The following is a 24,871-nucleotide window of genomic DNA, read 5'->3' as shown; positions in this document are numbered from 1 at the left end:
ATCCAGTCTTTCACACCAAGGACCAAAGGCAATAGCTAGATATTTTGAGACCAGGACAGGATGTTAATCTGGTGTGTCCTTTCCTCTGAACATAAACTAACTTCAAAAGGGCCGCAACGAGAGAGAAGATGGGGTGGGTAGGCCCTCCGTGCACAGTCCCTAGTGGCCACAGCCACAGAGCCTTCCTGGCTTCCAGGGACAGCTCCTGCCAACAGCACAGAGGGAAGCCCCACGCCTTGCTCGCTCCTGGCACTCAACCACCACGATACTGAGCTTCCTCCTGCTATGATTGTGTTCAGCTGGAGACAGGGACGTGGCAAGACTTGGTGGCTTAGCAGAGAAGAACAGACCACTATTTAAATAGATTGGATGGTGGATAAAAAGAGAACAATATTAAATAATAGAGGCACTACCTTGTTGAATTCAGATTTAAGACAGGAGCCACTTTTGCAAATTGAACATCAGCATATGCATGCACTTTATTTTGATGTTTACAGTAACTGAAAATCCAGAGTTTCGGATTTTAACATATGGACCAAGAAATCTGCTGTAAGTGGTGTGTTTCAATGTCACCATTTTCTGCAGCAGCAACAGCAAACTATTCAGACGTTACAAAAATCAGACCCAACAGTAAACAACCAGGTGTTTTTAAACACTTTTAGCACCTTTAACACCATTAGCAAATGCAGGACTCACAACAAGAAGCCTTGCAAAACTGCAGAACTGCTCAAAATCAGTGCAAGGCAGGAGCCTCATATCTGCAGGCCCAGCTGTGCAGCAACAAGCAGTGCACCAAGAAGTACCACTCACCTTGCAAAGATCTCATTTTAAGCCCTTCTTGATGAAGGCATTTGGCCCCAGCAGTTGGGTGGCCCAGGGGAAGGCACAGTGGATGGCCAATAGCTCAGTCTCTGTGGATTCCAATACATAACCTACAGGCCAGTGTGAATTAATCCTAACAAATCTTCTGCTAAAATATAAATGAAGAGCCAAAAATGGAACAGCTCAAGGGATTTTGCAGATAGTTAACTAGGTGGGGGCAAAAGGCTAGGACAAAAAAAAAAAGGAGCCATTGAAGCTTTCCTTCAATTATTGAAGCTATCAAAACAGCATAACAAATCCTGCACACGTGACAGTAGAAAAATTGCAGGATGTTTGTTAACGAATAGAGCTGGAATGGTGTTTCAGGGAGAGACTGATGGGTCAGAAAAGCAGTCCCAGCACGAACGGCCTGATGTGACAGCATGGAGGCTGCAATAGAGCAAGTGTGTGGGTATTGAGCAACAGCTTGAAATAAGTGGCTTACACAACCTGTCCTCCAGACACCCATTGTTCATGTCCCACACTGCAGTCCCACACACCAGTGGGGAAACCACAGCAAACCCAGGGAAGGCACAGTTATGGTTTTCTGAATTTTGCTGGCCAAGACAGAGGGAAAACCTCATATGTCTTTTAATAACTATAGGAAATAGAGAAAAACTATGGAAACCTCTCTTATATTCTTCCAAAAGTCTTTGGGGTTTTTCTATATACCTCTCGATGTGCACAGGACTGCATTACAAGATATATACAAATAATGGGGTTGTATTCTGGGGCATAATTTAATAGAAAACACCAGAACTCTCTCTCCAGAGGAGCTGTGAAATCTTATGTGAATCTTGCCTTCTAGTCAGCACGTTTGTCCTGCCTCAATGTAATTAAAGCATCCACAGTTTAGGACATTATGAGCTGTATCATCTAATCAGGCTAAAGGATCAGGCAGCTTTATTTTTCATGTTGAAGTTTATCATCACAGTGATCCCCTGGCACTGGGAGACGGTACTATGAATAGGTTCTGAAATGCAGTCAGCAGACATTTCCGTGCTACTCCAGGGAAGGCACAGATAATTACTTTAATTACCCCCAGTTTGTTCTTCTGTCCATAATTATAGTTTGGGGTTTATAAATAACGAAGAATGATTTTAAAAACCAAAACAGGACCCTCAATTACCTCAGGAACTGTGCTGCAACTCTGTCTCCAAATGTAGCTGTGAAAAAGGGAACCAAAACTACATTGTATAAGCCCATACTACACAGATGTGCGTAAGCAGAGCAAAGCAACAGGATGGAAAATGTCACCAGGAAAATACATTCTCTCATCATTATTTTGCTACTTTTTACCTAAAAAAAAACAATGTCCCATTATCTTGATTAGACCTATTGTCCTGTTGCATTTTTTGTTATTGAGGGAACCAACAGTGAGAGTCAGTGAGAGTTTCCTGAGGAGCAGCAGCCTGAAAAGTTAAATGCAGTATCCAATGCTTAAGCACATTTTGCTGCAGATTTGAGAGACTGGAGGTAAGCTAAAGCACAAAGCTGAGGATTTAAGTTGCCTGAATACCTATGTGAAATACAAAACGCATTCTACCTTTAAAAGGTGGTTAAAAACTGCACAACAAAGTTCTTTCCTGTTGCATCCTCACTTGATGACCATTTATTCTTCTCTTGTTCCTGGGCCTTGAATGCCACAAGCAACAGTGCTGGTCTGGGTGCCAGCACAGCAGGAGGCTTCATTAGACATGAAGAGAAGCAAAACAGGGCTTCAGGCAGAGCAATGCCCTCCCTGAACAAGCATTCACCAGCATTCACAACCTGCTTCCCCACAACAAGCACATCACCAGCTGGACAGCCTCAGAGATACGCAGAGACCTATGGATGCGAGACAGCGATGGCTGAAGTGTTTCAAAAGATCTTTGCTCATCAAGGAAACAAATTATATATTAAAAACCCTTCACAGAATACATGCTCTGTTCTTTCTCCACTTAGTATCTTCCTCGCTTGAAGCTTGGCTTTTGCCCAAATGAATCCAGAGCAACACTTGATGATAACTCAAAAATGTGAAGTTAATCTGTGTGCAGCTTCTGCTCCTGAATGCCAGGAGCCAAAGTGTATTTTTCTGGGAGGAACAGGCTCAGTCACAGAGAATAATCATGTTTGCGTAAGTTTTTAGATAGCCAAATACTTCTGTTAACTGCTTTGAGAAAAGATGAAAACTCCGAAGAGAAAAATTCCACTTTCTCGATGTCATTTTATTCAGCACCAAATACAAGACCCAGCAGAGAGCTTTCTGCATTACAGAGAGAAACATTTAGCCTGCCTTTTTTCTTAAAAATAAACAAACAAAAACAACCTTTCAGTTATAGTTGATCCTAAAAACTAGTTTGAAGAAAGAATAAACTTTTGCACTGTGGTTTATTTTGACATTCTTCCAGAGACACATAACAGGAATATTTCAAATTCACTTTTGTCTCTTATTTGCAGGAAATAGGGGAGTTGCAGTTCTTAATGTCCAGACTTCTGAAATGAGAAAGACAATGAAGTTGTAAGTTGAAACAAGAAATCTTCAAAGAAGAAAAGAAATGGAAATAGAGTCTTAAATGTACTTGCAGCATTTTAGCAAAATTGGATATTTTTGCCTTAATTATAATAAACAGGAACGCTTATTTATGTCACACGCACCTTCCGTTTATGATCTCTATATCCCTGCTGGGAGGAAAACACAGATCTGAGCTCCATTCCCATATGATGTGGACTTCAAGCTCTACATTATAACAGTAACTGCTGCTAACTGACACCCTGAAGTGCAGTACTGCAGAACAACAATAAAGCAACTCTGTTTATTGGTTTCATTGAATTGCTCTTATGGACACAAAGAAAAAGCATTCAAATGACTCCTATCCACATCTGGATGAATTAAGATGAAAACATTCAACATACATTTCCCGATTTCATGATACCAGTGTTGGTGCCCCCCTTCAAGCTTTATGACCACGCAGATGCTGGCAGACAGAGCTCTGAGGTTGGAATTCTGTATCACAATCGTGCTGATGCTCTGCCAATTTGAAGAGGAGACAAGCACAGAAACATTTCTGCACCTATGGGCAGCCACAGCCTTACTAAGTCAGTTCCAACAGAGGAAAACTGCTGCCTTCCTCATCAACAGAGGCACAGTAGGAGAGTCACCTGCTGCTGCTGACTGCATCAGAGGGAACTTAAGAGCTCACAAGGGTCTTAGCTGTGACTGGACTGCGATTTTGCAGACTGAGCCAGGTTCATAAATTCCCCTCTTTGTGCAAATAATACATATATATAATATTTTTTTAATAATTCTTCCTCCTGGCAGACTTGCCTCCATCTAAGTAATTTGTATTCTGACTGGAGCTATCTACAGATGGCTCTCAAGGAAACGATTTCGATTTTTCACTTAGCATAAGCCAGGCAGTATAGGATAAATAGGGCAATGGCCAGGGACAAAGGACTGCCCAGATTCTTTCAGGTTCATTCCAGATATTCAAATATTTCTTTTAAAAAAAAAGAAAATAGAGCATGTTTCTCCTACGTATCATATATGTATTTGCTAACTGACAACAGAAAAACACTGAGCCGTCTTTTTTGACAAAGGTCTTGCTCATTTGACTTTATAGAAGAGTATATTCATGACTGGTATTTTGCAACTTTTTTGGGTGACAAGTGTCATCTGTTTCTATGACACTGTGAAGAGGTGGAGAAAAATCAGAGGGGCTGATGATACTCAGTGTGGCAGTGCAAGGAGAGCAGCATGCCATCACCTGACAGCAGGAATGTTTATCTGTAACTCTTTCACAAGTCCCTTGAAGGTAAACTTTACAGAGGAGGATGCAAACTGCACACTAACACAACTGCTCTCAGGAATTTATAGAGAAACATCTGTAGCTCTGACACTAATCTCTAAATACATTTCAGTTGCCACATCTTAAAGATTTAAATAATTTCTAATGGGTTGGTACTGTATCTTATTACTAAAAATTTTACATTGTATGCTAAAACCCCAAGAAAAGAATTCAAATTGAGTGGAAGAAAAAAAATCCCTCAATCTGACACTGCAGAAACAAATTATTGGATCCTCTGAAGTGTAGTATCAGCTACAATGTGGGTTCACTTCTGTGAAATTTTGAAAGCAAAGAACAATACTAGGATCCTCTAAAGAAAACTGGAAGTAAAGATATCTGAGAACGTACTTTCTCTCTTTCTTCAAAATAACAGATGTACAAGTCTAGCACGTGAACTGGATAAATTTTATAATTAATGAATAGAGCCTGCCCTGTATCGTCCTCCCTGGGTATTACAATATTCTCAGTGCAGGACATTTATTCATATAAAACAGGAATGCAGGTGAACATGTGCCTATTTTTTCTTTAGAAGGCTTAAACTTACTGAATTGTCCATCTATCTATCTGATGCCGCCAACACTGCTGTAACAAAATCAAAAATATTTATTTGCAGTTGAAACTACACCATTTTTTTGCCTATCTAGTTTTTGTGACTTGGTTAGCACTTCTTTTTACAGTTAGGAAACCATCATTTCTGATTAAAAAGCCATGGCTAACATTTTCATTTCATGCACTACTTCACATGAAAGACATTCACAAAATGGAGTATTTAATCATTTAATCTGCTTAATTATGATCACTTTTCACAACACACCAATCCATGGAGTGGATGGATTTGTGGAAGACTATGCAGTAACCACACGATTAAGCAAGCTACGTGAATCTGCACGTAGATTTTACATTAGGATGCTATAGTCATTTTAGATGACTCAGAGGTAATGAATGACACGACTGACACATGATAAATCAATATGTATGTAAGAAGCCATTAGGCATGTAATGCACATCAGTAACAAAAATGAGATACATGTCAAGAAGCAGTAAGCGTAATACTAGCCAGCAACAGAACAGTCAGGGGCAGTTTGCGTGCACGTAAGCACTGCTCACTACCAGCATGTCAGGTAGTAATTACTTGTCTGTCCTGTCTAACTTTCAAGCTAATTGGTTTTTACTTGTCTTGACTGGTACACATGAAATCTGCTCTCAGCGGATGTTATGTGAATGCTGTGAGGATCAAGTATGGACAAACTAATGGTTAATTTGATCTGAGCAGCGTTCTCCCTGGGCTGTGCAAACCTCTCCCCTCCTCCAAACAACAGCCAAAAACAGAAAATCAAAGCTGTCTCAAATTAGAGTAAACAAGGATTGCTCGAATACCTGGGCACATTCGCCTCAAACCTGCAGCTGACCTGAGGTGCCACCACAGCCCTAAGAGCTCAGTTACAAGACAATACTGTCATTCTGTGAAAAAGGAATTTTTTACTCTCCAGACTGATTTACTGGGGTAAGAGAGAGAAGTAATAGGAGTGTCCCATCGCAAGGTGTTTTGCATCAGTTAGGGTTTCATCCTCTCTTACTACATTCAGCATGGTGCAAGGTTAAAATGAAGTAGCATTAAATATTTTAGCAGTTTGGATTTTCAAGTGAGGAACACATGCTACACACAGTTAAAAAGGAACACCAAGAGAATTAAGTACTTTGAGAAGGGTGGAGATTGTGGGGAAACAGCAGCTTTCAAGGAAAAGGAGCGAAGCCAGCATGAAAAATGCAAAGCCTGAGGAAAGATCAGCATTCTTGACAAGCTTTTTATCATTTGAGAAGATGACAGCAATCAGGAAGAAAAGTGAAAAAGAAAACAAAACAAAGCTCATGATAAAGCAGAAAAACATCTCCCCTGATATCCAGGTAATGACAGAAACACACTGCCACATGAAAGTAGTATCAAAGATGAATTAGATGTTTCTTTTTAGGTGACTAACAGGACACAAATTCTTCAGACAGACTTTTCTCCATAGCCAAGAGTGGTATAGTTCCAGAGCCAGTTCCCTCTCACTCCAAACTGACAGAGACAGGAAATCCAAGGGCATTATCAATGCACACCACCAAAATACATCAGAACAAATGCTAGCAACCACTCAGCAAATGAGAAGGCACATTATGAAACATTTTCCCAAACCCATGTGTGAAGTCCTCTGTGAAACTGTGGCCTAGAAAAACTCCTAATAATAAATTATATACATATATATATATACATATACATATACATATAATATATATATATATATATATATATATATATATATGTACCAGAGACAAACATCCTCCCCCCAGTAGGAAATTTTCCTATTACGGAAATAGGAATATGCCTCCCAGAATAGGAAAATAATGGCTGCTGACCAACCTGAATTTGGACCTCAGCATCAGAACAATCCCTTCACTTCCTCTGTGATGGGGTCAAGATCAATGTCATAGAAGCATGGTCTTGTGGGCAGTCCTGGCATAGTGCTCATCTGTGGAAACAAAGAAATTAAGTTACAATCCTGTATCTGCACAGAGGTAGATCGCACTACCCACGTAAAACTCAGATTAAATGGTGAGATTGTTCACTGTGAATTCAACTACAGATGCGAAATTCACATTTCTTGTTTTGATTTAAAATGCGAAACTCTGTACCTCTTCAACTCATTTTTAAGTATATGCTTTTAAAACACATGAAAGAGAAAATAAAAGCCACAAAATGGAGGCTAGTATATTAAAGTAAGCATAAGACTAAACTCTTTAAGAAAATGAAGACGACGCACTAGGACTTCTTTGTTTCTCAGCATATTTGTCTGGAACACACATCAACTTATATATAGTAGGAAATTAATACAGCAAAGAGCAAGGATGTAACTGCTTGAATTTACCTGGTTATGTAAATGTGCTGAGCTGCAGACCTTTCCAGAATACAGAAGCAGAATTAATTGCAACACTTTCATGACCAATTACTTAATGTGAGGAACAAATTAAAATAGTTCAACTAAACATACATGGCTTGTAGTTGAATGCTAATTTAGTAGTTAGAATCAGTAGATATGAAGCTAAAGCAACCCAATTATCTCAAACTATATATAATTAAGATCCTGATCTGGCATGAAATACCAGCATCTCTGTATTTTTAAACGTGAATAATCTCGTGGCTTTAAATTACACAATTAAATAAAACCCTGCTCACGCTACTTATATAATTATCTACAATTGGTGTTTTAGCAGCAATTAAAGACACAGGAGTGTCACAGAAATCCTGAGGTGCAGACCCACCACAGCTTATACCACCTGAGACCAGAGGTACCCCTGCTTCCCACCTTAGCACTCCTACCTTCTCCTTAAAAAGAAGATGTCTGAGTGTTGGTTCAGCAAAATTATCCTATTTGTTAATCCTCTTCATCTTCTGTTTCAGCCCCTTTAGTCAAGAGAGGCTTCTATGGCTCCAGTGCCTGCACTGGCACAAGTTAAAGGACAAAACTGTGGGCAGTATCAAGGCAGGACTAGTCTGGATCAATCTGAGCCACCATGCTTCCTACCCTGCTTCTTCCTTAGATGATAGTTAGATACATGGAATATCTCACCATGCTTCCACTAATTCAAGGCATTCTAAAAATACATTTGCGCTTAAGAACTCCATAAACCCATTCAGTATCTTAACCTCAAAGGTAGAGGATGGCCATACTATATTAGGCCCTTCATTAATACCAAAAGAGATGAAAGACATTGTAATCTTTGGAAACAAGCCTGAAGTTCAGCATTAGCTCCTCTGTTTGCTAGCTAAGAACCTTTATGCATTAAAGCTTCTTTAATAGACTCTAGATTCTGAAGACCAACATAGGGACCTACACTGGGGTAAGTCAGTGGACCAAAATTGAAGTTGTTGGTTAATTTGGCCCCAGGATGTAACTTTCCACTGTGGCAGTACAGGAACAAATCACACTGGCTGAATACTGAAACCACTCTTGACACAATAACCTACTGACAGGGACAAACTGAGGTATGTTCTTATGACATGAGCTAAAACCCACTGGAAGGAGGAGGCTTCACCCTTGGGATGATCCACCCTTGGAGCTGGCTCTGACAGTTGTCTTACTGCAAAGCAACCTCATTCAGCACATCAAGCTGATGAAAATACTCCCATTCTTCTGGCCAGAGTTGGTCAGCTGATGAAACAAACCTGCTTGCCACATGACCTGATCACTAGTAGACCGCTGGCCCAGGCAGGCAGCAGCAGGACAGTGATGAAGCCCCACCTCTTAGCAAAGGGAACATGGCTAAGATGGCCAGCCAGCCAGCTCCCTACAACAGTCCTCACCAGTTCTCCCAGCAGTGTTTTTCCTGGATAGAGGCAAGCTGAAACAAGCTAATAGGCCTCAAATGAGGGAAAACAAATGATGGCTATCTCATTTGCTCCAGAGAGCTGTATTTACAGTCCCTTCTTTGGCTGGCGATGTATTCGTGTATAAGCCAACTGCTTCTGCTGCACATTCAGTGATTCAGTTCATGTCTCCTACAGATTTCAGCTTCGTTCTGAATGCTAAGTGTAGCATTTCCATCATGGGAACACAAGTACGAACATCTCTGTGTGCTGCCCTGCTCACCCCTTAACCCTGCCTTCTCCAGGGAAATGTCCTGCCATTCTCATAGCTTAACTTCACCTTTGGGAAGGAGGAAAGTAGTACCACCGCAGCCATTGTCCTACTTGAAATCTGAGGAGAAACAATGCAACCTGCTCTTCTTTTGGACTCGGTACGTTTCCTCTGTTTTTAAATATAGCCCTTCCTGAGCTTTTGTTATTGCACACAGTAGGATTAAAAGAAAAAACTGTCTGTTTGCATTCACTTAAAACCATTCCACAGATTGTAGGATATCATTTTATTGGCTGACATTGTCTTGGCATCTTGGTTAAGTACTAAAACACCTTGTCACTATTGTTTATCTGTTGACCACACCAATTGGACTACTACATTATTCAGGTTACTGAATTATTTTCTGTCTCAGACTCAGTCCAATTTCTGAACTAACCCTTAACAAGAAACTGCTTTAAAGAGTTATATTTTCTTGGGATGGGAATGAGTACATTGCAAAAGACAACTTTCTAGTTCCTCTGCGTAGTTCTACATCTACACCTACATTTGGAAGTGAATTCCCACATTCCATGTTCCTTTGTTTTTATTTTTATTCTTAAATTATTATTTTCAAAAATAAATCTACAAGCTTGGCCAGCCTTCATTTCAATTTCCCTGCACAATAAAAACAGGAATAAGTTAATGGAGTTTTTCCTTGTTATTGTGTACAAAAAAATCTTACATATATGCTTGCTGCTTTTTTTTTTTCCCCCATGAAAAGTCAGAGTGGAGTTACACTACTGTAGAACTGCATACAGTGAAAGTATTGCATCTATAAAATGTGAATATCAAAACAGTTTATTACCAGATCAGGGAGTACAACTGTTCTCATATTGCAAGTTTAAGTCAACAAATGGGAGCGAGTTCATCTGAATTAGAATTACTGCTGCATGAAATGAAGCACAAGGCAAAAAAACAGAGCAGAAACATTCTGGGACAAATGCCTATGTGAACTGTAGGGTAAAAATAAAACACGTCCTGTGATATTCCCCATTGTCCAGACTTTCAAACAGGCAAAGCAATGCCGATTTATGATTATGTCTCTCCACTCTCATTATCTGGATAGAGAGGGAACAGGCAGCAGAATCTATCCCTTTTTCATTAGTTCAAGGTCAACAGCAAGAGATGGCTGGCTGACTGAGAATATTACTACCACTTTTTTCCTCACCAGCACTCCATTTCTTTCTGCAGCCAAAAAAGCAAGGAAGCAAAAAAAGTCTCAGTAGACTGCAAAGCTGAATGAGGCTTCATCTGGCTGGCTTTCCACATGGGTGCAGACTCAAATCGATTCTCTTGCTCTGCTCTGCCTTCCACAGTGCTGAAGGAAGGCATCAATGTGCTATGCTATTTCACAGGCCAGCCTTAACCTCAGCATGTATCATGACCCAGAAGCATCCATTCCTCTCCCTACCCTAAGTGACTACAGTCTCAGTTTTGTGCATAGGGATGCCAAACTGCACCTGAAGCATGTGTTGTACCTGCACAACATCCAGCAGAGTGCTTCTGCACCTCTAAAATTTCCTGAGAACTACACACACTAAAATTACTTCATTCTTAAATCCAGCAAGAATGAGAAAGAACAGTGAAAGAGAAAACATGCCAAAAACATAGCTCACTTTGGTAATTAGCAACTATGTACAGCACAAAACAAAACAAAACAACCACAACAACCAAAACAGAAACACAGCCACACAGTATCTTGCTGGGCATCCCATACAATGTATAACTTTTATGCTCTGTGTTGAGATCAGCACAAATCTCCGTTCTAATATAATGCTGTCTTGGTTATAGTTTGATAGCTACTCAACATCATACAGTGAGGCTGTAAAGAAAAACAGGATAAGAAGTAGTGAACAAGACCACATTATCCTGAGCATACCACAAACTCAATATAGGTAGCCAAAATAATCAAAACTCAATTTGACCAAAAATGTTGTTATTACACTTCCCTTGGGAGAAGGAATATATGAGGCATAAACTTTCTGTGTTAAAACTTTATGGAATTCAGATGAATGTTTTACGCAGGGAAGACAACAGAAAGTTTTTTGAAGAATTCATCCAGCTGCTGCCCAAAATATATCATGAAGAAATTAATAGGAACTCTGTTTTTTGTACTGGAATCAATAATTTTCTTTACAAACTCTGCAGCTGTCTACACATCCATGAGATCAAATCACCTTCAGAAAGACAATATGAAAAATACAAATGCTTATTTCTTATTACGTCACTTTATGTTTTGGAGATAAAAACAGCAAGTCTCACGAGCAGCCATCCTGAAGACCATTTATGCTCCTGAAAACGTCCAGCTCGTAGAAAATAAAATACTACTTTAGTTCAAAAAGCCTGTTATAGGCTATAGTCATTTAGAATAAGCATTTACAGTCTGCAAGTGTGCTTACATGACTAAACAGAACAAAAAAATGGAGCTTAGCAAAGGAAGGTGCCACATAATTACAAGGAAGCTATAAGAAAGTGCTGCTCCACATCCTCTCCAGAACATACCTTCAGTCACTGGATGACTCGCTAAGCTGATTGTCATTGGAGTTCCATTTCAATTACAGTTACATGTTCACTTCTAATTTCATTTGGCCATCAGATTCACTTATCAATTACCATCAAGCCCTAAGGCTCTGCCAGCCAAGTTTGCCATAGTCCCAAGAGGAAATATCTGCCTTCATTTCTCTCTTTTTTTTTTTTTTAATTGAACAAACTCCTATCAAGGTTGACAGATCCTGCCTTTTATTTTGAGTGTACATATACACATACGTACATATATGCATTTATTTTAAAAAATCCTTATACAACCTGAGATCACCTTAACCTTAGAGTTAGCACAATGGCATGATTTGCAAAACAGATGTTCTGAGAACTACATCCAACTCATTTAGTGTTTTTTTCAGCTGTAAGACAAGACAGGGCTGATTTGCAGGTACAGCATGATTTCTAAGTAGAAAAAAAAAAAAAAGAAACAAAGAACAACAACAAAGTTCCAGAGGAATCTGTATTTACACAAAGTAGGCAAAACAGATGACTAGAAGATACCAAAAAATCAATGGACAATTTATTGAGGAAGCCTCTCTGTTCTGTGGCTTATGGTTACATTTGGCAAGAAATGCAAGTAATTCATATTATCTAATTGTAATCTTTCGTTAACTAAGTTAGGAGACAATCTGCAACCATTTGAAACTTGAAATAGTGAAGAAAACAGATGTTTCTGCAGAGAATCTAGCAGACACATGACTGCAGATAACTTCTCAATAAAATCTGATGGGATGAATTGCACGCTCCACACTCCCTCAGCAAGAAACAATACAAGAGGAAACTCAAGAGATTTATAAATAGCACTGTAAACCTACAAGCATTGTTTTCAGCACACTAGAATTTGTTGGAATCTTGAGGTGTGGCATGAAGGATCTCCACTTGAGGGTTTCAAGAAGGAGCCATTTCAGCAGTGGAATCGCCACCAGAAATTTGTTCACCAGTCTTCAAATTAAACTGTCCTGCATTGCACAGAGATGTTCAGTGTGCATCAAACAAGGATGCCAGTGCAGAAAAATCAGGTAGTATATTCCAAATAACTCCAAGATCAAATGATCAAACCGGCTTGTTACACAGAACCTGAAAATTTCCCCCAATTTGCCAGGCATCAGAAAGCAGCTGACATTTGGAATTATGGAAGGAAAAAATTTAACAGGAAAATGAAGGAAAGGAATAATACAGACAGAACAGCACTGTTTAGTTTACTTTAAGAAAGAAATACAAGATTTACTGAAGTTTTAATGAAAATTTGCTGAAGTTGATGATGGCCAGAGAAGGTAGGGAGAGTGAAACTCATATTTCCTCCTCCGGAAATCTTTAAACAAAAAAGGAACCTTGTTGTAAAGTAAAACAGTAATCACCCTTTGAAACTCAGCACATTGTCTGCTTTCAAAATGCCCAGAATAGTGTTTGAAAGGATGATGATCCTACTCCAACATATGCTGTAGCATTACTTGCAAGAAACATCTTTGTCTTACTGGCATGCTGGATGATATCAGGTGCAGAAGTCCATCTGGCATCAATTTTTCTATTATGATTTTCTCTTACATTAATGTTTGCACATTCTTGGCAATTTTCCTATTTTGTGAAAGTATTTACAACAACAAAATGCACAGACATTGCTCTGCCATCAGCATCTGGATGAAGTTACAGAAGTACCAAATGCTGAGTATGCAATCCTAACCGACCTTGTTGCCAGGTGCTCAAGCAAGGTGGGAGCAGCTTGTGCCCTGTAATGTTCTCAAGAGGATTTCCAGGACCCAATTTAGTCATCTTGAATGGAAATAGTCTGACTGAAAGCAGTCTCCTGGGCACCATGAAGAAATAAAACACACAACAGTCTACATCTGTCCAGTACAGTTTTTGAGACAGCTGCACAGGGTACATCAGGAATCAGCCAGGGTACATCAGCAATCAGCCAGTACTTGGTTGGCCAAGTTCTTTGCAAATGGGTCCCTGTAATACTGCTGAAACTCAGACGTTGCTGCTAGTGATGCACTGAGGCACCAAAGACTCAGAAGAGGCATTTTGTTATTTATTAAATAAAATACTTAGGCACAGATGTAATCTGCAAGAGAATGAGCAGATTTCCTCCCTTAAGTAAAACATTTGTGACTCACATACATGACAGTAGTTTCTCCTAGCAGAATTGTCTCAACTCAAACATTTTCACCTCAGTGCATAAACCAGAATTTGAAACAAAAGAAAATGATCCCCCCGATAACAGCAAAATAGTGTAAATATTTTAAGTTTTTCTCAAAAAATGCATCTCTCTGAGGTTGAATATTAGATAGGCCAAATGTTCGATGTATTATTTGTTTGTACTATTCACAAAGTGGTAGGATATTCCACAGGCATTTCTCACACAGTGCATTTCTCTGTACCAAGATAATTCAGTGGATAAATAGAATGCTGAAAACTGAAAGCTATAAAACAAACAAACAAAACCAAAACAAATAAACAACAAAAAACAACAACCAAAAAAAAAAACCCACCAAAAAACAAACCAAAACAACAGTCAAACAAGCCACAACAACAAAAAAGAACCACCACCAGAGGAGATACAGCTAGAGAGAAAAAAAGTATTACAAATAGCAGGTAACTCAGTCCAGAACACCCCGCACTCCATCCCAGCCCACTCAAAACCCTTTCCAGTCGTAATTGCTCTGTTGGCCAAGGTTTGCATCCTGAATCTCACCCCCTCCGAGGCTTTTGTTTGAATCCCTGGCAGAAGACTCAAACTCACTGCCTCTTGTACAAAATCACCTCCTTGCTCAGAAGAAATCCTTCACTCCAGCTCACACCTGAGGTCAGAGGCTCCCAGAGCTGCTCCCACTCCTGACATGCAGCCAGCATATCAGACAGTGCTCTGAAGGAATAAATCTAGAGAGTATTTCACGGAGGGGTGCTCCTCTCATGTACTGCTTCAGAAACACGAATGTCCAGATCATCTGATGTTCCGGGGTACACCATCCTCCTGCTTTGTCCAGTGCTTGGGTCTCCTGGTGGCCAGGAGGTGATCAATTGCACAAGCAGCTCAGGTTCTTTCTGCTTGTGATTTTTGGGAAGAAGGTGGGCCACATCCCAGGAACCTTGCTTTTGCTCAGGGACTGGGCACCCTTCATTTCCTCTGAAACTTCTTTATTTTGGATCACTTGAGGGCCATCACCCAAACCCTGGGAGCAAGCATCACTTTGTGCTCTTGATCTTCACTTTGCCATTTTGTTTAGAAGATTCCTAACTTTCACAGATGACTTCCTGTGCAAGTGTGACACACTGACACAGAAAAATACAGGGTTTAACTGTAGCCTAGGAACTGAAGATGGTGACACCAAGAGACAATGCAAAGCAAGAATGAGCTCTGCACACAACAAACTTTACCCTTCCCAGTAAAGTCACACTAAGGAAGAACATCAGTCAGAAGTACATTGTAGACCTTTTGCAGTATCTAACATTCTGTACTATGTATCCTCCAAAATCATAGCAGAATGCAAAGAGATTCTCCTTGGAAAAAAGAAAAATGAACTAGCAATTTTTGCCGTGCAGTTGGCCACTCACTATTTTAAGAAGCTTCCAAAACAATGCTAAGGGAATCAAGGTTTGAAGAACCTAGAACACTTCTGCTGAAAGACAGAGGATCATACAAATGCTTGGAAAAACTCTGATCAAAATACTGTGGATAATGTGATAAAGAAGGAAGCATGATCAAGAGTATGATCTTGAATGAATGCACCCAACCAGAATGAATGCACCCAATTTTCCTTTAGTCTTATGTCATTAACTTTAGGTATAAAAACAGATCTATAATTTCAGTGAGGCACTTGCTACTGTGATATAAAAGGTAAAAACAAACAAACAAATCTTATTTTCATAATTTTGGGTTTAGTTTCTAGAAGGAAGGAACACACAGGTGGTGCACCAGTGCCTTCAGAACAACTTTCCTGAACTTTCCTGCAATAACAGCTGTAAGAAGAAAGCAGAAATAGTAATAATAAAAAAGACAAATGTGCAACTTAACTCTCTCTTTGTAATAATGATTTTCAAAATTTCTCTAAGGAATACTAAAACTTGAATTTCCGTTCACTGAACTTACACCATGAGCTAATATGCTGTGACACAGATTTAATTTTCAAAAGAAACCAGAAAAAAATTTGTTAACTGTTAATCCTACAAATCCTTGTACTTGTATCTAATAGAGATCTGTATCTTAATAAAGATAACACTTCCCAAGTACTTTAAAACAAATGCAATACACCTGGGAAATACATGAAATAAAACCTCCATTTTAAAAGGCGAGTGAGATAAAAGACAGAAAAGGTTAAATACTTTGCCAAAAGTTAGAGAAGAAGCTGAGGTGATGCCAGGAGAATGGAACTTGATGAAGGCAAATCTGATTCTCATCTTGATCTCATATAACCAAAACTCAAAAATTACTATGCCAAATAGTTACTCTCCATGAAATATCTCCATTATAATAATGAAATCTTTGCATCAGTATTTCCAATGAAATAAAAATTCTTCTATTTTTCACACTTTGCCCTGAAGTACTCGGTATGAACTTGCAATTTTTCATCATTTCTGCAATAAAACAAAGGATAGTAACGTAATCACATAAATAACAAAAATGTTGCTAGACTGAGTAAAATCAATCATATTTGGAAATGCATCTTTATCAGTCTGAAAAACAAACCAACCCCCAAACATGTTTTGCGGCGGGCATTAAGTATTATTCCCAAATCAGTATGTGAAAGGACAAAGAAGGACTGGGTAGTAATAAATTTCCGCAGCCAACATGGAATGAGTTAACAGAACTCTCTTGCCTAACATCTAGTGAAGGATGATCTATGGGAACATTTTCTTGTGCATTTGAAAGTGCATAGAAAATACACCATCAAAGAAGTGAGAGTCCATTTGTGTACACACAGGGTAAATCATAAAAAAATCTAACATAAAATGATAATACGGAAATTAAAAACAAGTGGGAATATCATCTCTGTGATGCCAAAGTGAACAGAGAGGCACACAAGACCATAAGCTTTATTTACTCTCACGGTATAGCCCCAGGCTGCTCCTAATCAAAACAAGGCCAGCTAGTAATGAACTCTTATTCTTGGCAAAGAAACTCTTCACAGTCAGTGCAGCCCTCAGCACATCCACCAGCACTCAGCTCCCCTCATCCTTCCCAGTGCCCCACAGTGGTGGCTGCAGAGCAGCGATGCCCAGCAGCATGTGACTGCCCACCCACCTGGGCACAGTCTTTGGTGAACTGTTGTGATTTATTAGTGGGAAAACTCTGCTTTACTTTGCCTCTGTACTGTCTGGACAGATTACCTGCAAAGCCTCTGGTTTTGATGTTTGTTCACTGCATTATGTCCAACGTAGTGGTACCGAGGCTCTTTACTACAGACAGGATCAGGACTGCACTGTTCACAGGGATTGTGCAAGGTCTCTGACAGGCAAATCTGACTCTACCAACAGCATTACATCTCTCTCTAGCACATACAAAAATGGTTTTACTCCTCTGTGCTCTTGCTGCTTTGCTGCAGCTGGGAGCTTACACCTGCCCCATTCAGATTTTCCCAGACACTACTAGGAAACACGGGAATGGGAAAAAGCCATCAAAGGCTGAAGAAAGTGAGAAATATCTGTATCTTCTTTGCTGCATTTGTTAGCGAAACATCCTCTTTTATATTTATTCGATCTAGTCTAGCAAAATCTCCCAGTGCCCTGCATTACAGCTGCATGGAGCAGCAGCATGCCGTGCATGCACAGAACCTCGGAGAGCTATTAGTACAGAAGTTACACTCTTTAAATCAACCAAAGACAGGCAGGGAACATGCTTTATCAGACCAGAGCAGTGTGTATCTCCCAGGCATTTGTCTCCAGCAGAGGCTGTGCCAGATGATTTTTAAGAGAAAAGCTAAAGCTACAGAAACTTGACAAAGCAACAGTGGGAGCTGGTACCAGGAATGCTCAAACCCTGGAACGCCACGCTCAGTACTTTCTCCAAATTACTTACTTATATTAATTACAGCCCTGCATATTGTTGATGGCTATATCCTTTTATAAATCTTGTTAAATTCTTGGCCTTAGTGACTTTTCCCGTGTTAACGACTTCCACATTTTAATCACATGAGAGAAAGTATTTCCTTCTTTTATAGAGGTATTAATACAGATGCCTGGCAACTTCTCACACAATCACAGAAATACTTCAAAGAAAAAATGGTTCCCAGGCAGTAAGAACACAGCTTCAGATAACCTCTACAGCCTCTGTAACAGCACAGGGATATAATACAGGTATAAGTACAAGTCTGTGAAACACACAAGACATCAGATGTAAATCAAATGTGAACACAGCAACTTAACAGTTCTGGGCTTTATCATTATTTGAAGTATTAGAAACACGTTAATGTGTTGAGAGTCCTAAAACTTTTTTTTGTGTTAAAGACTGAGAATTATCTAAAAAGCTTTAATGAACAGAGAGGAAAAAAAAAAAAAAAAAAAGTCAAAGAATACAAACCTGTTCCTAAACCAATATAGGAATAACAGTTGAGGTCAGATAATAGCAATTAGCTTTGAGCACACATTTCAAATTAGCAAGCCTATAAAAAATACCTCGCATCACACTGTGTGCAACTTAGTATTTAAAACCAACTTCAATACCCTATTTTCAGAAGAAAATACCTAAACATTTATGGATTGCTGCATTACCGTCTCTGTAATATTCTTCTGCTTGTCAGGCTCCTTACCCACAAATTAAAATTTTAGTTGAAATAGATGCTTCCCTTGAATTTTCATTTTATGACCCAGGTTATAACACAGAAGTAGTTTGGATTGCATAAGCCTAACAAATACTATTTTGTAAGTTTCCTCTTTCTCAAGTCTGGCATTGCTTCTCCAGGTATGCAGTAACTTCAGAGTTTCTGCAAGTCAGCTGCAGTGCCACATGATGAAGAATCTTTACTTTTTGATGTATCTTCTGGGACTAGTGGGGAGGGCAAAAAGCCTGGCAGAGCGCTGAAAAAGCCAGCACAGGTCAGGAAGTCATTTCTGGGAGCAGCTGTCTTCTCTAATTGCTTTCACAGATGAATGCTGTATAGGGGAAAGCTGGCATCTAGTAGGTGCTGCAGAGAGATCCATTATACCCTCATTAAGTCTATTATTAAAAAGGAAAGATTCTATGAGAGAGAAAGGAAAATGACAGCATATTCAGGGGACATCCAAGCAACCCAGGAGCTGCTCTGTGACATTCCACTTACTTGTTTCCTCTCATTTCAGTTTGACTACTGCATAGATCATTCAGACTTACAGTCCCTCTGCTGCCCAAGTACCTCAGTCCCTTCCCAGCCAGCTTCTGTACAACTGCATTTTTGTTGGAGTGATATAAGGCACCTGGAAAGTATCAGGCCTACCTACAAAACACCACATAGCAAGCTCGAAGTGCCTGGAGCTGATGCACAGCAGATCACACATCCCTGCACGCAGGGCACCACCGTCCCACAGAGCAGCGGGGCAGCCACGCTTCAGTAACATGACTTTCATTTGCAGATACATGTCTGTCAGAATTCTAAATCTCGCACTGCACTACCTTTGGGCCTGATATTAAATACGCGTCTGGAAAGAATAAAAAGGCGGTCAGTTGTTTTGAACTGGGGAAAAGGCAAGAATTTTTCTTACTCAAGTGTCAGAAAATATTAATGTAACTTTGTACTTTATAAAGTGGAAAGTCTCCAAAACCAGCCAGTGCTCCATATACCTGCAGTGATAAGCAGAAGAATGTTTAGCTAGGACACAGTCCTATTAAAAAATAGTCTGCCCTGTAAATCACTTTCCCATCTGGGAGAGTACTGCAAGCCCTGCAGGAGAACACCGGCAGTGAGCTGTAATGCCAAAATTTCCTCTGCAGTACGTATTTGGTTCTGAATCCAATCCAGAGAAAACACCAGGCGGCATCAAAACAGAAGCTTTTAATTGTCCTATAAAATGAAGATGACTTTATCCCCTTCAAACTGAGCTTTTATGAATACATCCCTGGAAAATGGTACCCATGCAACCACTAGGCACTGCAATTAGCTGGGATTCACCTTGCATACGGTTTGTTGTTTTTCTTAAAACTGTTCTGGAAATTATAAGAAAGCACATTTCTGGATCACCATGGCTTTTATATCCAGGAAAAAAATTCAGAACATATATTTAATTAAATGATCCATTCGATATAACTAAAGAAAAGTTCCTATTTCTTTTCCTAACATCACCTTAAAGCATATCAACTGTTTTCTAGCTGCATGGCACACAGAGGCTTGGCTAACACTTCAGAGTGGATTTGGGTTAGCCACATAAAACCCTCTTTACCCTGCAATAAGAATGCTCATGGTTAGATGTTTCTGCTCCATTCTGCTTTTATTTTATGTCATTTCAGCATGACACACGTTCATGCATATGGAGGGCATTTGTGTACATGTTCACCAATTTTCCCAATTCCCCCATTCCCTTTTTTTGACGAGGGAGCAAAGAGGGTGTCCCAGTGTTGCCCATTTTGTACAGCAAATATAAAGCATCAGGAAAAAGGGGAATCAATTTGAAACGATAGTTGAAAAAAATGATTGGTGAAAAAATCTGTTCTTATGACAGACTTCTGCCAGCAGCATGGGTGCTTGTGCAGGTGGCCTTTCTCAACCAGCACAAGGCACAAGTTTGCCCCTTTTCCTCCCCTTCACTTCCCTCTTAGACCACTTCAGTAAGCTTCAGTATTGCACCTCTTTTTTTTTTTTGCACATCTTTACCTCTCTTACATATTAATCTCTTACAGAGTACGTGTCCCTGTTCACCAGCAGGAGAATATTTGAAGTAATGCATCTATTTGTATACAGTACCAGACATTCCTCCTATGCTCTTCCTGTGCTGTTCCTGTAATTGTATCTGTCTTTCAAAAATTCAATCAAGGAGCAGTTAATGAAAATCAATTAAATTAGTCTTTTGACAACACAGACCAGCACCACTCAGATGACATACATCAAGTTCCTGATGGAGCAGTGAGAAGGAAGCAGCAAATGCTGGTAAGTCTCCTCTGCATCCCTCAAAATGCTGGTGAAGGAGGCATTAAAAATGCTTGTTGCAAAGGGAGCGCCGTATGAAACAGCTGTTGATTTCCAAACGAGACAAGAGGGAAGCTAAATAATTCAGAAAAAAAAAAAAAAAAAAAAAAGTACAACACTGCAAGAGGGAATTAACTCTTGTACTATTCAGAGGGTTTTGTTTTCCATAAAAGATATGAAAATCCTCAAACAATGTGGTTTGCATCGATGCAACTTCTGTATTTGATTCTATGCAGCACACTCAATATGTCAGAGTGGGAGGGGAGGGGAGGAAAGATATCCTAATAGCTAGGAAGGCACCCATTACAAAGTATGACAAATTTATTTACCAAGTCAAAATGAATTTGTGAACATGTAAAGAAATTTTCTCCCCATGAACATTCACTAGTTTTCTATTTTTGTAGTCAAAACAATTATTTTCTTGACAACATAAAGAAGTTGTGAATGTTTCTAAAATCTGATTTGAATGACTTAATTTATCCTGAGAATACAGATCCAGAAATGAGACATTCTTAATTGCACCCTGTTGCTACTAGCTGTGTGGGTAGACAGATAGGTAGGCCCACACATGGGCATTTATTCACATGTGCTGAGTGTCTGTGAAGTAAAGGTTTTCTCATCAAAAGTAAGCTATTTAAGAACAATTGTACGGTAATTCAGATTCCATTACTCAAAATTTCCGACTGAGTTTTCCCCTTGTACATTTAAGATCTCCAATTATAACTGCTTTTATATGAGAGTTTTAGGCTTTGTTGCTGTTTGTTCTGTATGCTGTCAGCTATCCAAAGGCAGAGCAATGAGTGACAAGCTGAGGTGACACAGCTTTGTCAAAGCATTCCCATCACTTCTGGCTTCTTGCATCTGTTGGCTGCAGCACGTGTCGCAGGGCTCATGCATGCTCCACCTGTAGGTTCTAGTGCTGTAAATTGAGCTTGGGGATGCAGCCAAACAGCTCAAAGCTTTTTCTCTAATATAAAATGCAGCACTTTGTCTGTTAGAAGGAAACATTGGATGAGACTGCAGTTAGCACCAAGAATGCTGCACGTGGTCTGCATTTGCAGTAGCCTTACAGCAAGGACGTGCCCAACACAGCATTTGGGAAAGCTGGGCTGCCCCTCTGGCACTTGGCCTCTCAAGAAGTGAGAAAGGCCTCTTTGCACAACGAAATGGAAAAAATATAAAATAAAATAAAATAAATGACAGCTTTCACGCTGCTCTTATTTGTCAAGCTCTTCATATGGTCTGTACAAACAAGAAGAAATTAATATGGCACATAAATGTGCCAAACCAATTACAGCTGCTCCTGTATTTCAGACAAGCACCGTTTAGCAGTCTGACACCTGGAGGGCCAGCCAAAAATCGATGTATCCTTGCTCAGCCAAAGGCAAGAACCATGCCTGGTGCTCTGGGGCATGAGGAGTTCTAGAGTGCTGGGAGCAGGCAGCAAAAACCTCAATAGTGGTTGTTTCAAGACATTGAGAATACAATGATGCATTTAACAACAGTACCTTACAGTTATGTTGTAAACAACCAATTAACCTTCTCTCAAGTATCCTATGACCTAAAGATTCATGAAATCAGATGGTATTAGTGCACTTCACACTAGTTCATTGGTTGTTATTAGTATCGCACTGCACTTTACCACAGGAAGTCTCCTACTTCACAATGAAGCAAAACCAACTATCAACATTTAATCTGTTTGAGTGAAAAAGATGATTAAGTTACAGAGTAACTTAGTATTACTAAAAACAAGCTACTGAAAGTAACAATTATTAAAAAATAAAAACAGTTATATACAAAGCAATTGTTATTAAAGTTAGCACTTATTTGACAGCTGTTTTCTCCCTGAACCACTCCAGCTATAAGCAAAGCAGCTCATCTGAGCCATGGTCTCACAGTTGCAGCTTGTTGGCTCACTGTGAGTAATCAGCAATAAATGTATATGACCAAGCTCACCGAGGCACTACTGAGATTGTTTGGATCACAATGGAGGAAAACAGCTAACACAAATTTTATAGCTTTCAATAACACTGTGTGTTTCAAAGACCAGTCATATGAAACTAATAACAGCTGATGAAGCTGTTTATATTAAGGAATATCTTTGCCAAAGTGCAGGAAGATCTATTATCCCAGGAAACAATCATGGGAAAAAAGCCCTCCACTAAAAGTATATTACTACTGAGACAGAAAATAAATGAGTTTCACTGCATTATGTGAAAGCAGAAATATCCACACAGTAGAGGCAGAGAGCATGAGCTGCCTTCTGAGCAGCACAGCTCATATTCTAGGGGAAGACCAACAATTCTCAGCTGAACATTGGTCCAGGGCTGCTGCTCTCTTGTTAATTATGTTCCATGTAGACATGGCACAGCTGAGCATAATGGAATGGATGCAAAGCACATAAGCAACCTACAGAGTCTTAGGACACAACAGCTACAGCTACTTGTTCAGATGGGCAGAGCTTTGGAGATATTTTAGAGAAAAGATTTCAGAAATCTCCTTTCAAAACACTGCGGCCTAAACCTCATACTAAGTTATAGTGACTTTTTTTTACACAATTTTCCTTCAGTTCCAAAGTACAAAGATATATATATATATATACATATCAACTATGATCTATTTTTTCACCATGCAACACTGTATCTTTCTAGCCTAGCTCCATAGGCTGCAAACCCAAGAAGTGAAAACCTAACTTTATTTCTGGACTGAGAGGTCACAAGTAACCAAATTCCAGTAACCACCACCTTAGAAGAAGATTCTTGAAAGCTTTAAAATCTTTGTGTCAGTGACTTGGGTACAAATCCAAAATTTGACTTGGCTTTGGAAGCACCCAAATATGCCTATTTCTATGCAGACCTCCAGGGCCACTCTCCTTCCCTTGTTCTCCCCACGAAGGCACACATGCCTGCCTGCTTTCTAATATCTTGGACCCTTTCCCAGAGCAGTGTGATATTCCCCTTCCTCCCTTTAAAGACGTGACACAGAATCCAGCTGCTACTGCACTGAGATTTGGCCAGAAACATCATGTATCGGTTCCTGGGACTTCCATTTTGACATACAAAGCAGTGTGTTATTGCTGAATAAATACAAGATTATATGATAGAAAAACAACCCACTTCCTCACAAAATATCACAAGCTTCAAAACAATGCTTTAAAATATTCCATAAAGGAGAAGGACGATTATGGGAATCATAAGGAAGGAAAATGTACTTGGATTGTGGTGATACGACAGTCAAACAGCCTGCAGATAAAGAACTAAGAAATAAAGAGGCCCATGTAAGGAAAAAACAGTTCAATAATCAGAAGATTTCAAAGGTTTTGCAATATCCAGATGGATCCAGCTGTCTTTAAAAATGATAGGACTTCTTAGCTTTGTTCACCTATACTTACATCTCACCAAATCAAATCTCAGCAAATCCCACTTGAATTTCACTACACAGAGGTTCCATGGAAAATACCACAGCCCTGGAGTTGCCAGAGGAGACCTTCCTCACTCTCAATGTCAGAGATATCCCCCACACAAACATTGCCAAAAGGTTCACTTCTTGACTGTGCTGTGCAATTCCTTCCATTGGCAGCTGTTTCCTTCACTGTCATTTCAACCCATCCCATGAGAAAAAGACACATACTTTTCCCAACTCAATTGTCCCACAGCACTCACTATCAGCTCAGTAACAGCAGTATGTGCACAGCTGTGTAACATCTGGCATACAGGTGTACAGAACTGCATTTGCTTGCTGCCTGGCTAGTCACCACACATTCTTTGGAGGGATAACAGTTATCTTGTAGAAAGACAGTGCTGTTCTGCTCACTGCTCTTAGTTGCATTTATCTTCAATGGTGTAATCTCCAGACAGTAAGGTAGAAATGTAAATGTCATGTTCATTTATTAAGA

General features: G+C 39.6%; 1 protein-coding gene across 1 annotated transcript in view; it reads right to left on the bottom strand.

Moving 5' to 3' along the window:
- Positions 1-3,221: 3,221 nt before the first annotated feature.
- MTHFD1L (methylenetetrahydrofolate dehydrogenase (NADP+ dependent) 1 like) overlaps positions 3,222-24,871 on the bottom strand; it is a gene marked incomplete at its 5' end in the record, with an annotated part of 137,556 nt that continues 115,906 nt past the window's right edge. Inside the window, 2 exons of the mRNA XM_079550681.1 lie at positions 3,222-3,336; positions 7,090-7,198. Of these exons, the coding sequence (XP_079406807.1) occupies positions 7,109-7,198 (90 nt within the window). The 3' untranslated portion in view covers positions 3,222-3,336; positions 7,090-7,108. The remainder of the gene's footprint in view (positions 3,337-7,089; positions 7,199-24,871) is intronic.

The sequence above is a fragment of the Tetrao urogallus genome (genome assembly GCF_951394365.1).
Source record: "Tetrao urogallus genome assembly, chromosome: 2".
Classification (NCBI taxonomy): domain Eukaryota; kingdom Metazoa; phylum Chordata; class Aves; order Galliformes; family Phasianidae; genus Tetrao; species Tetrao urogallus.
This window is presented reverse-complemented; position numbering and strand designations above follow the sequence as displayed.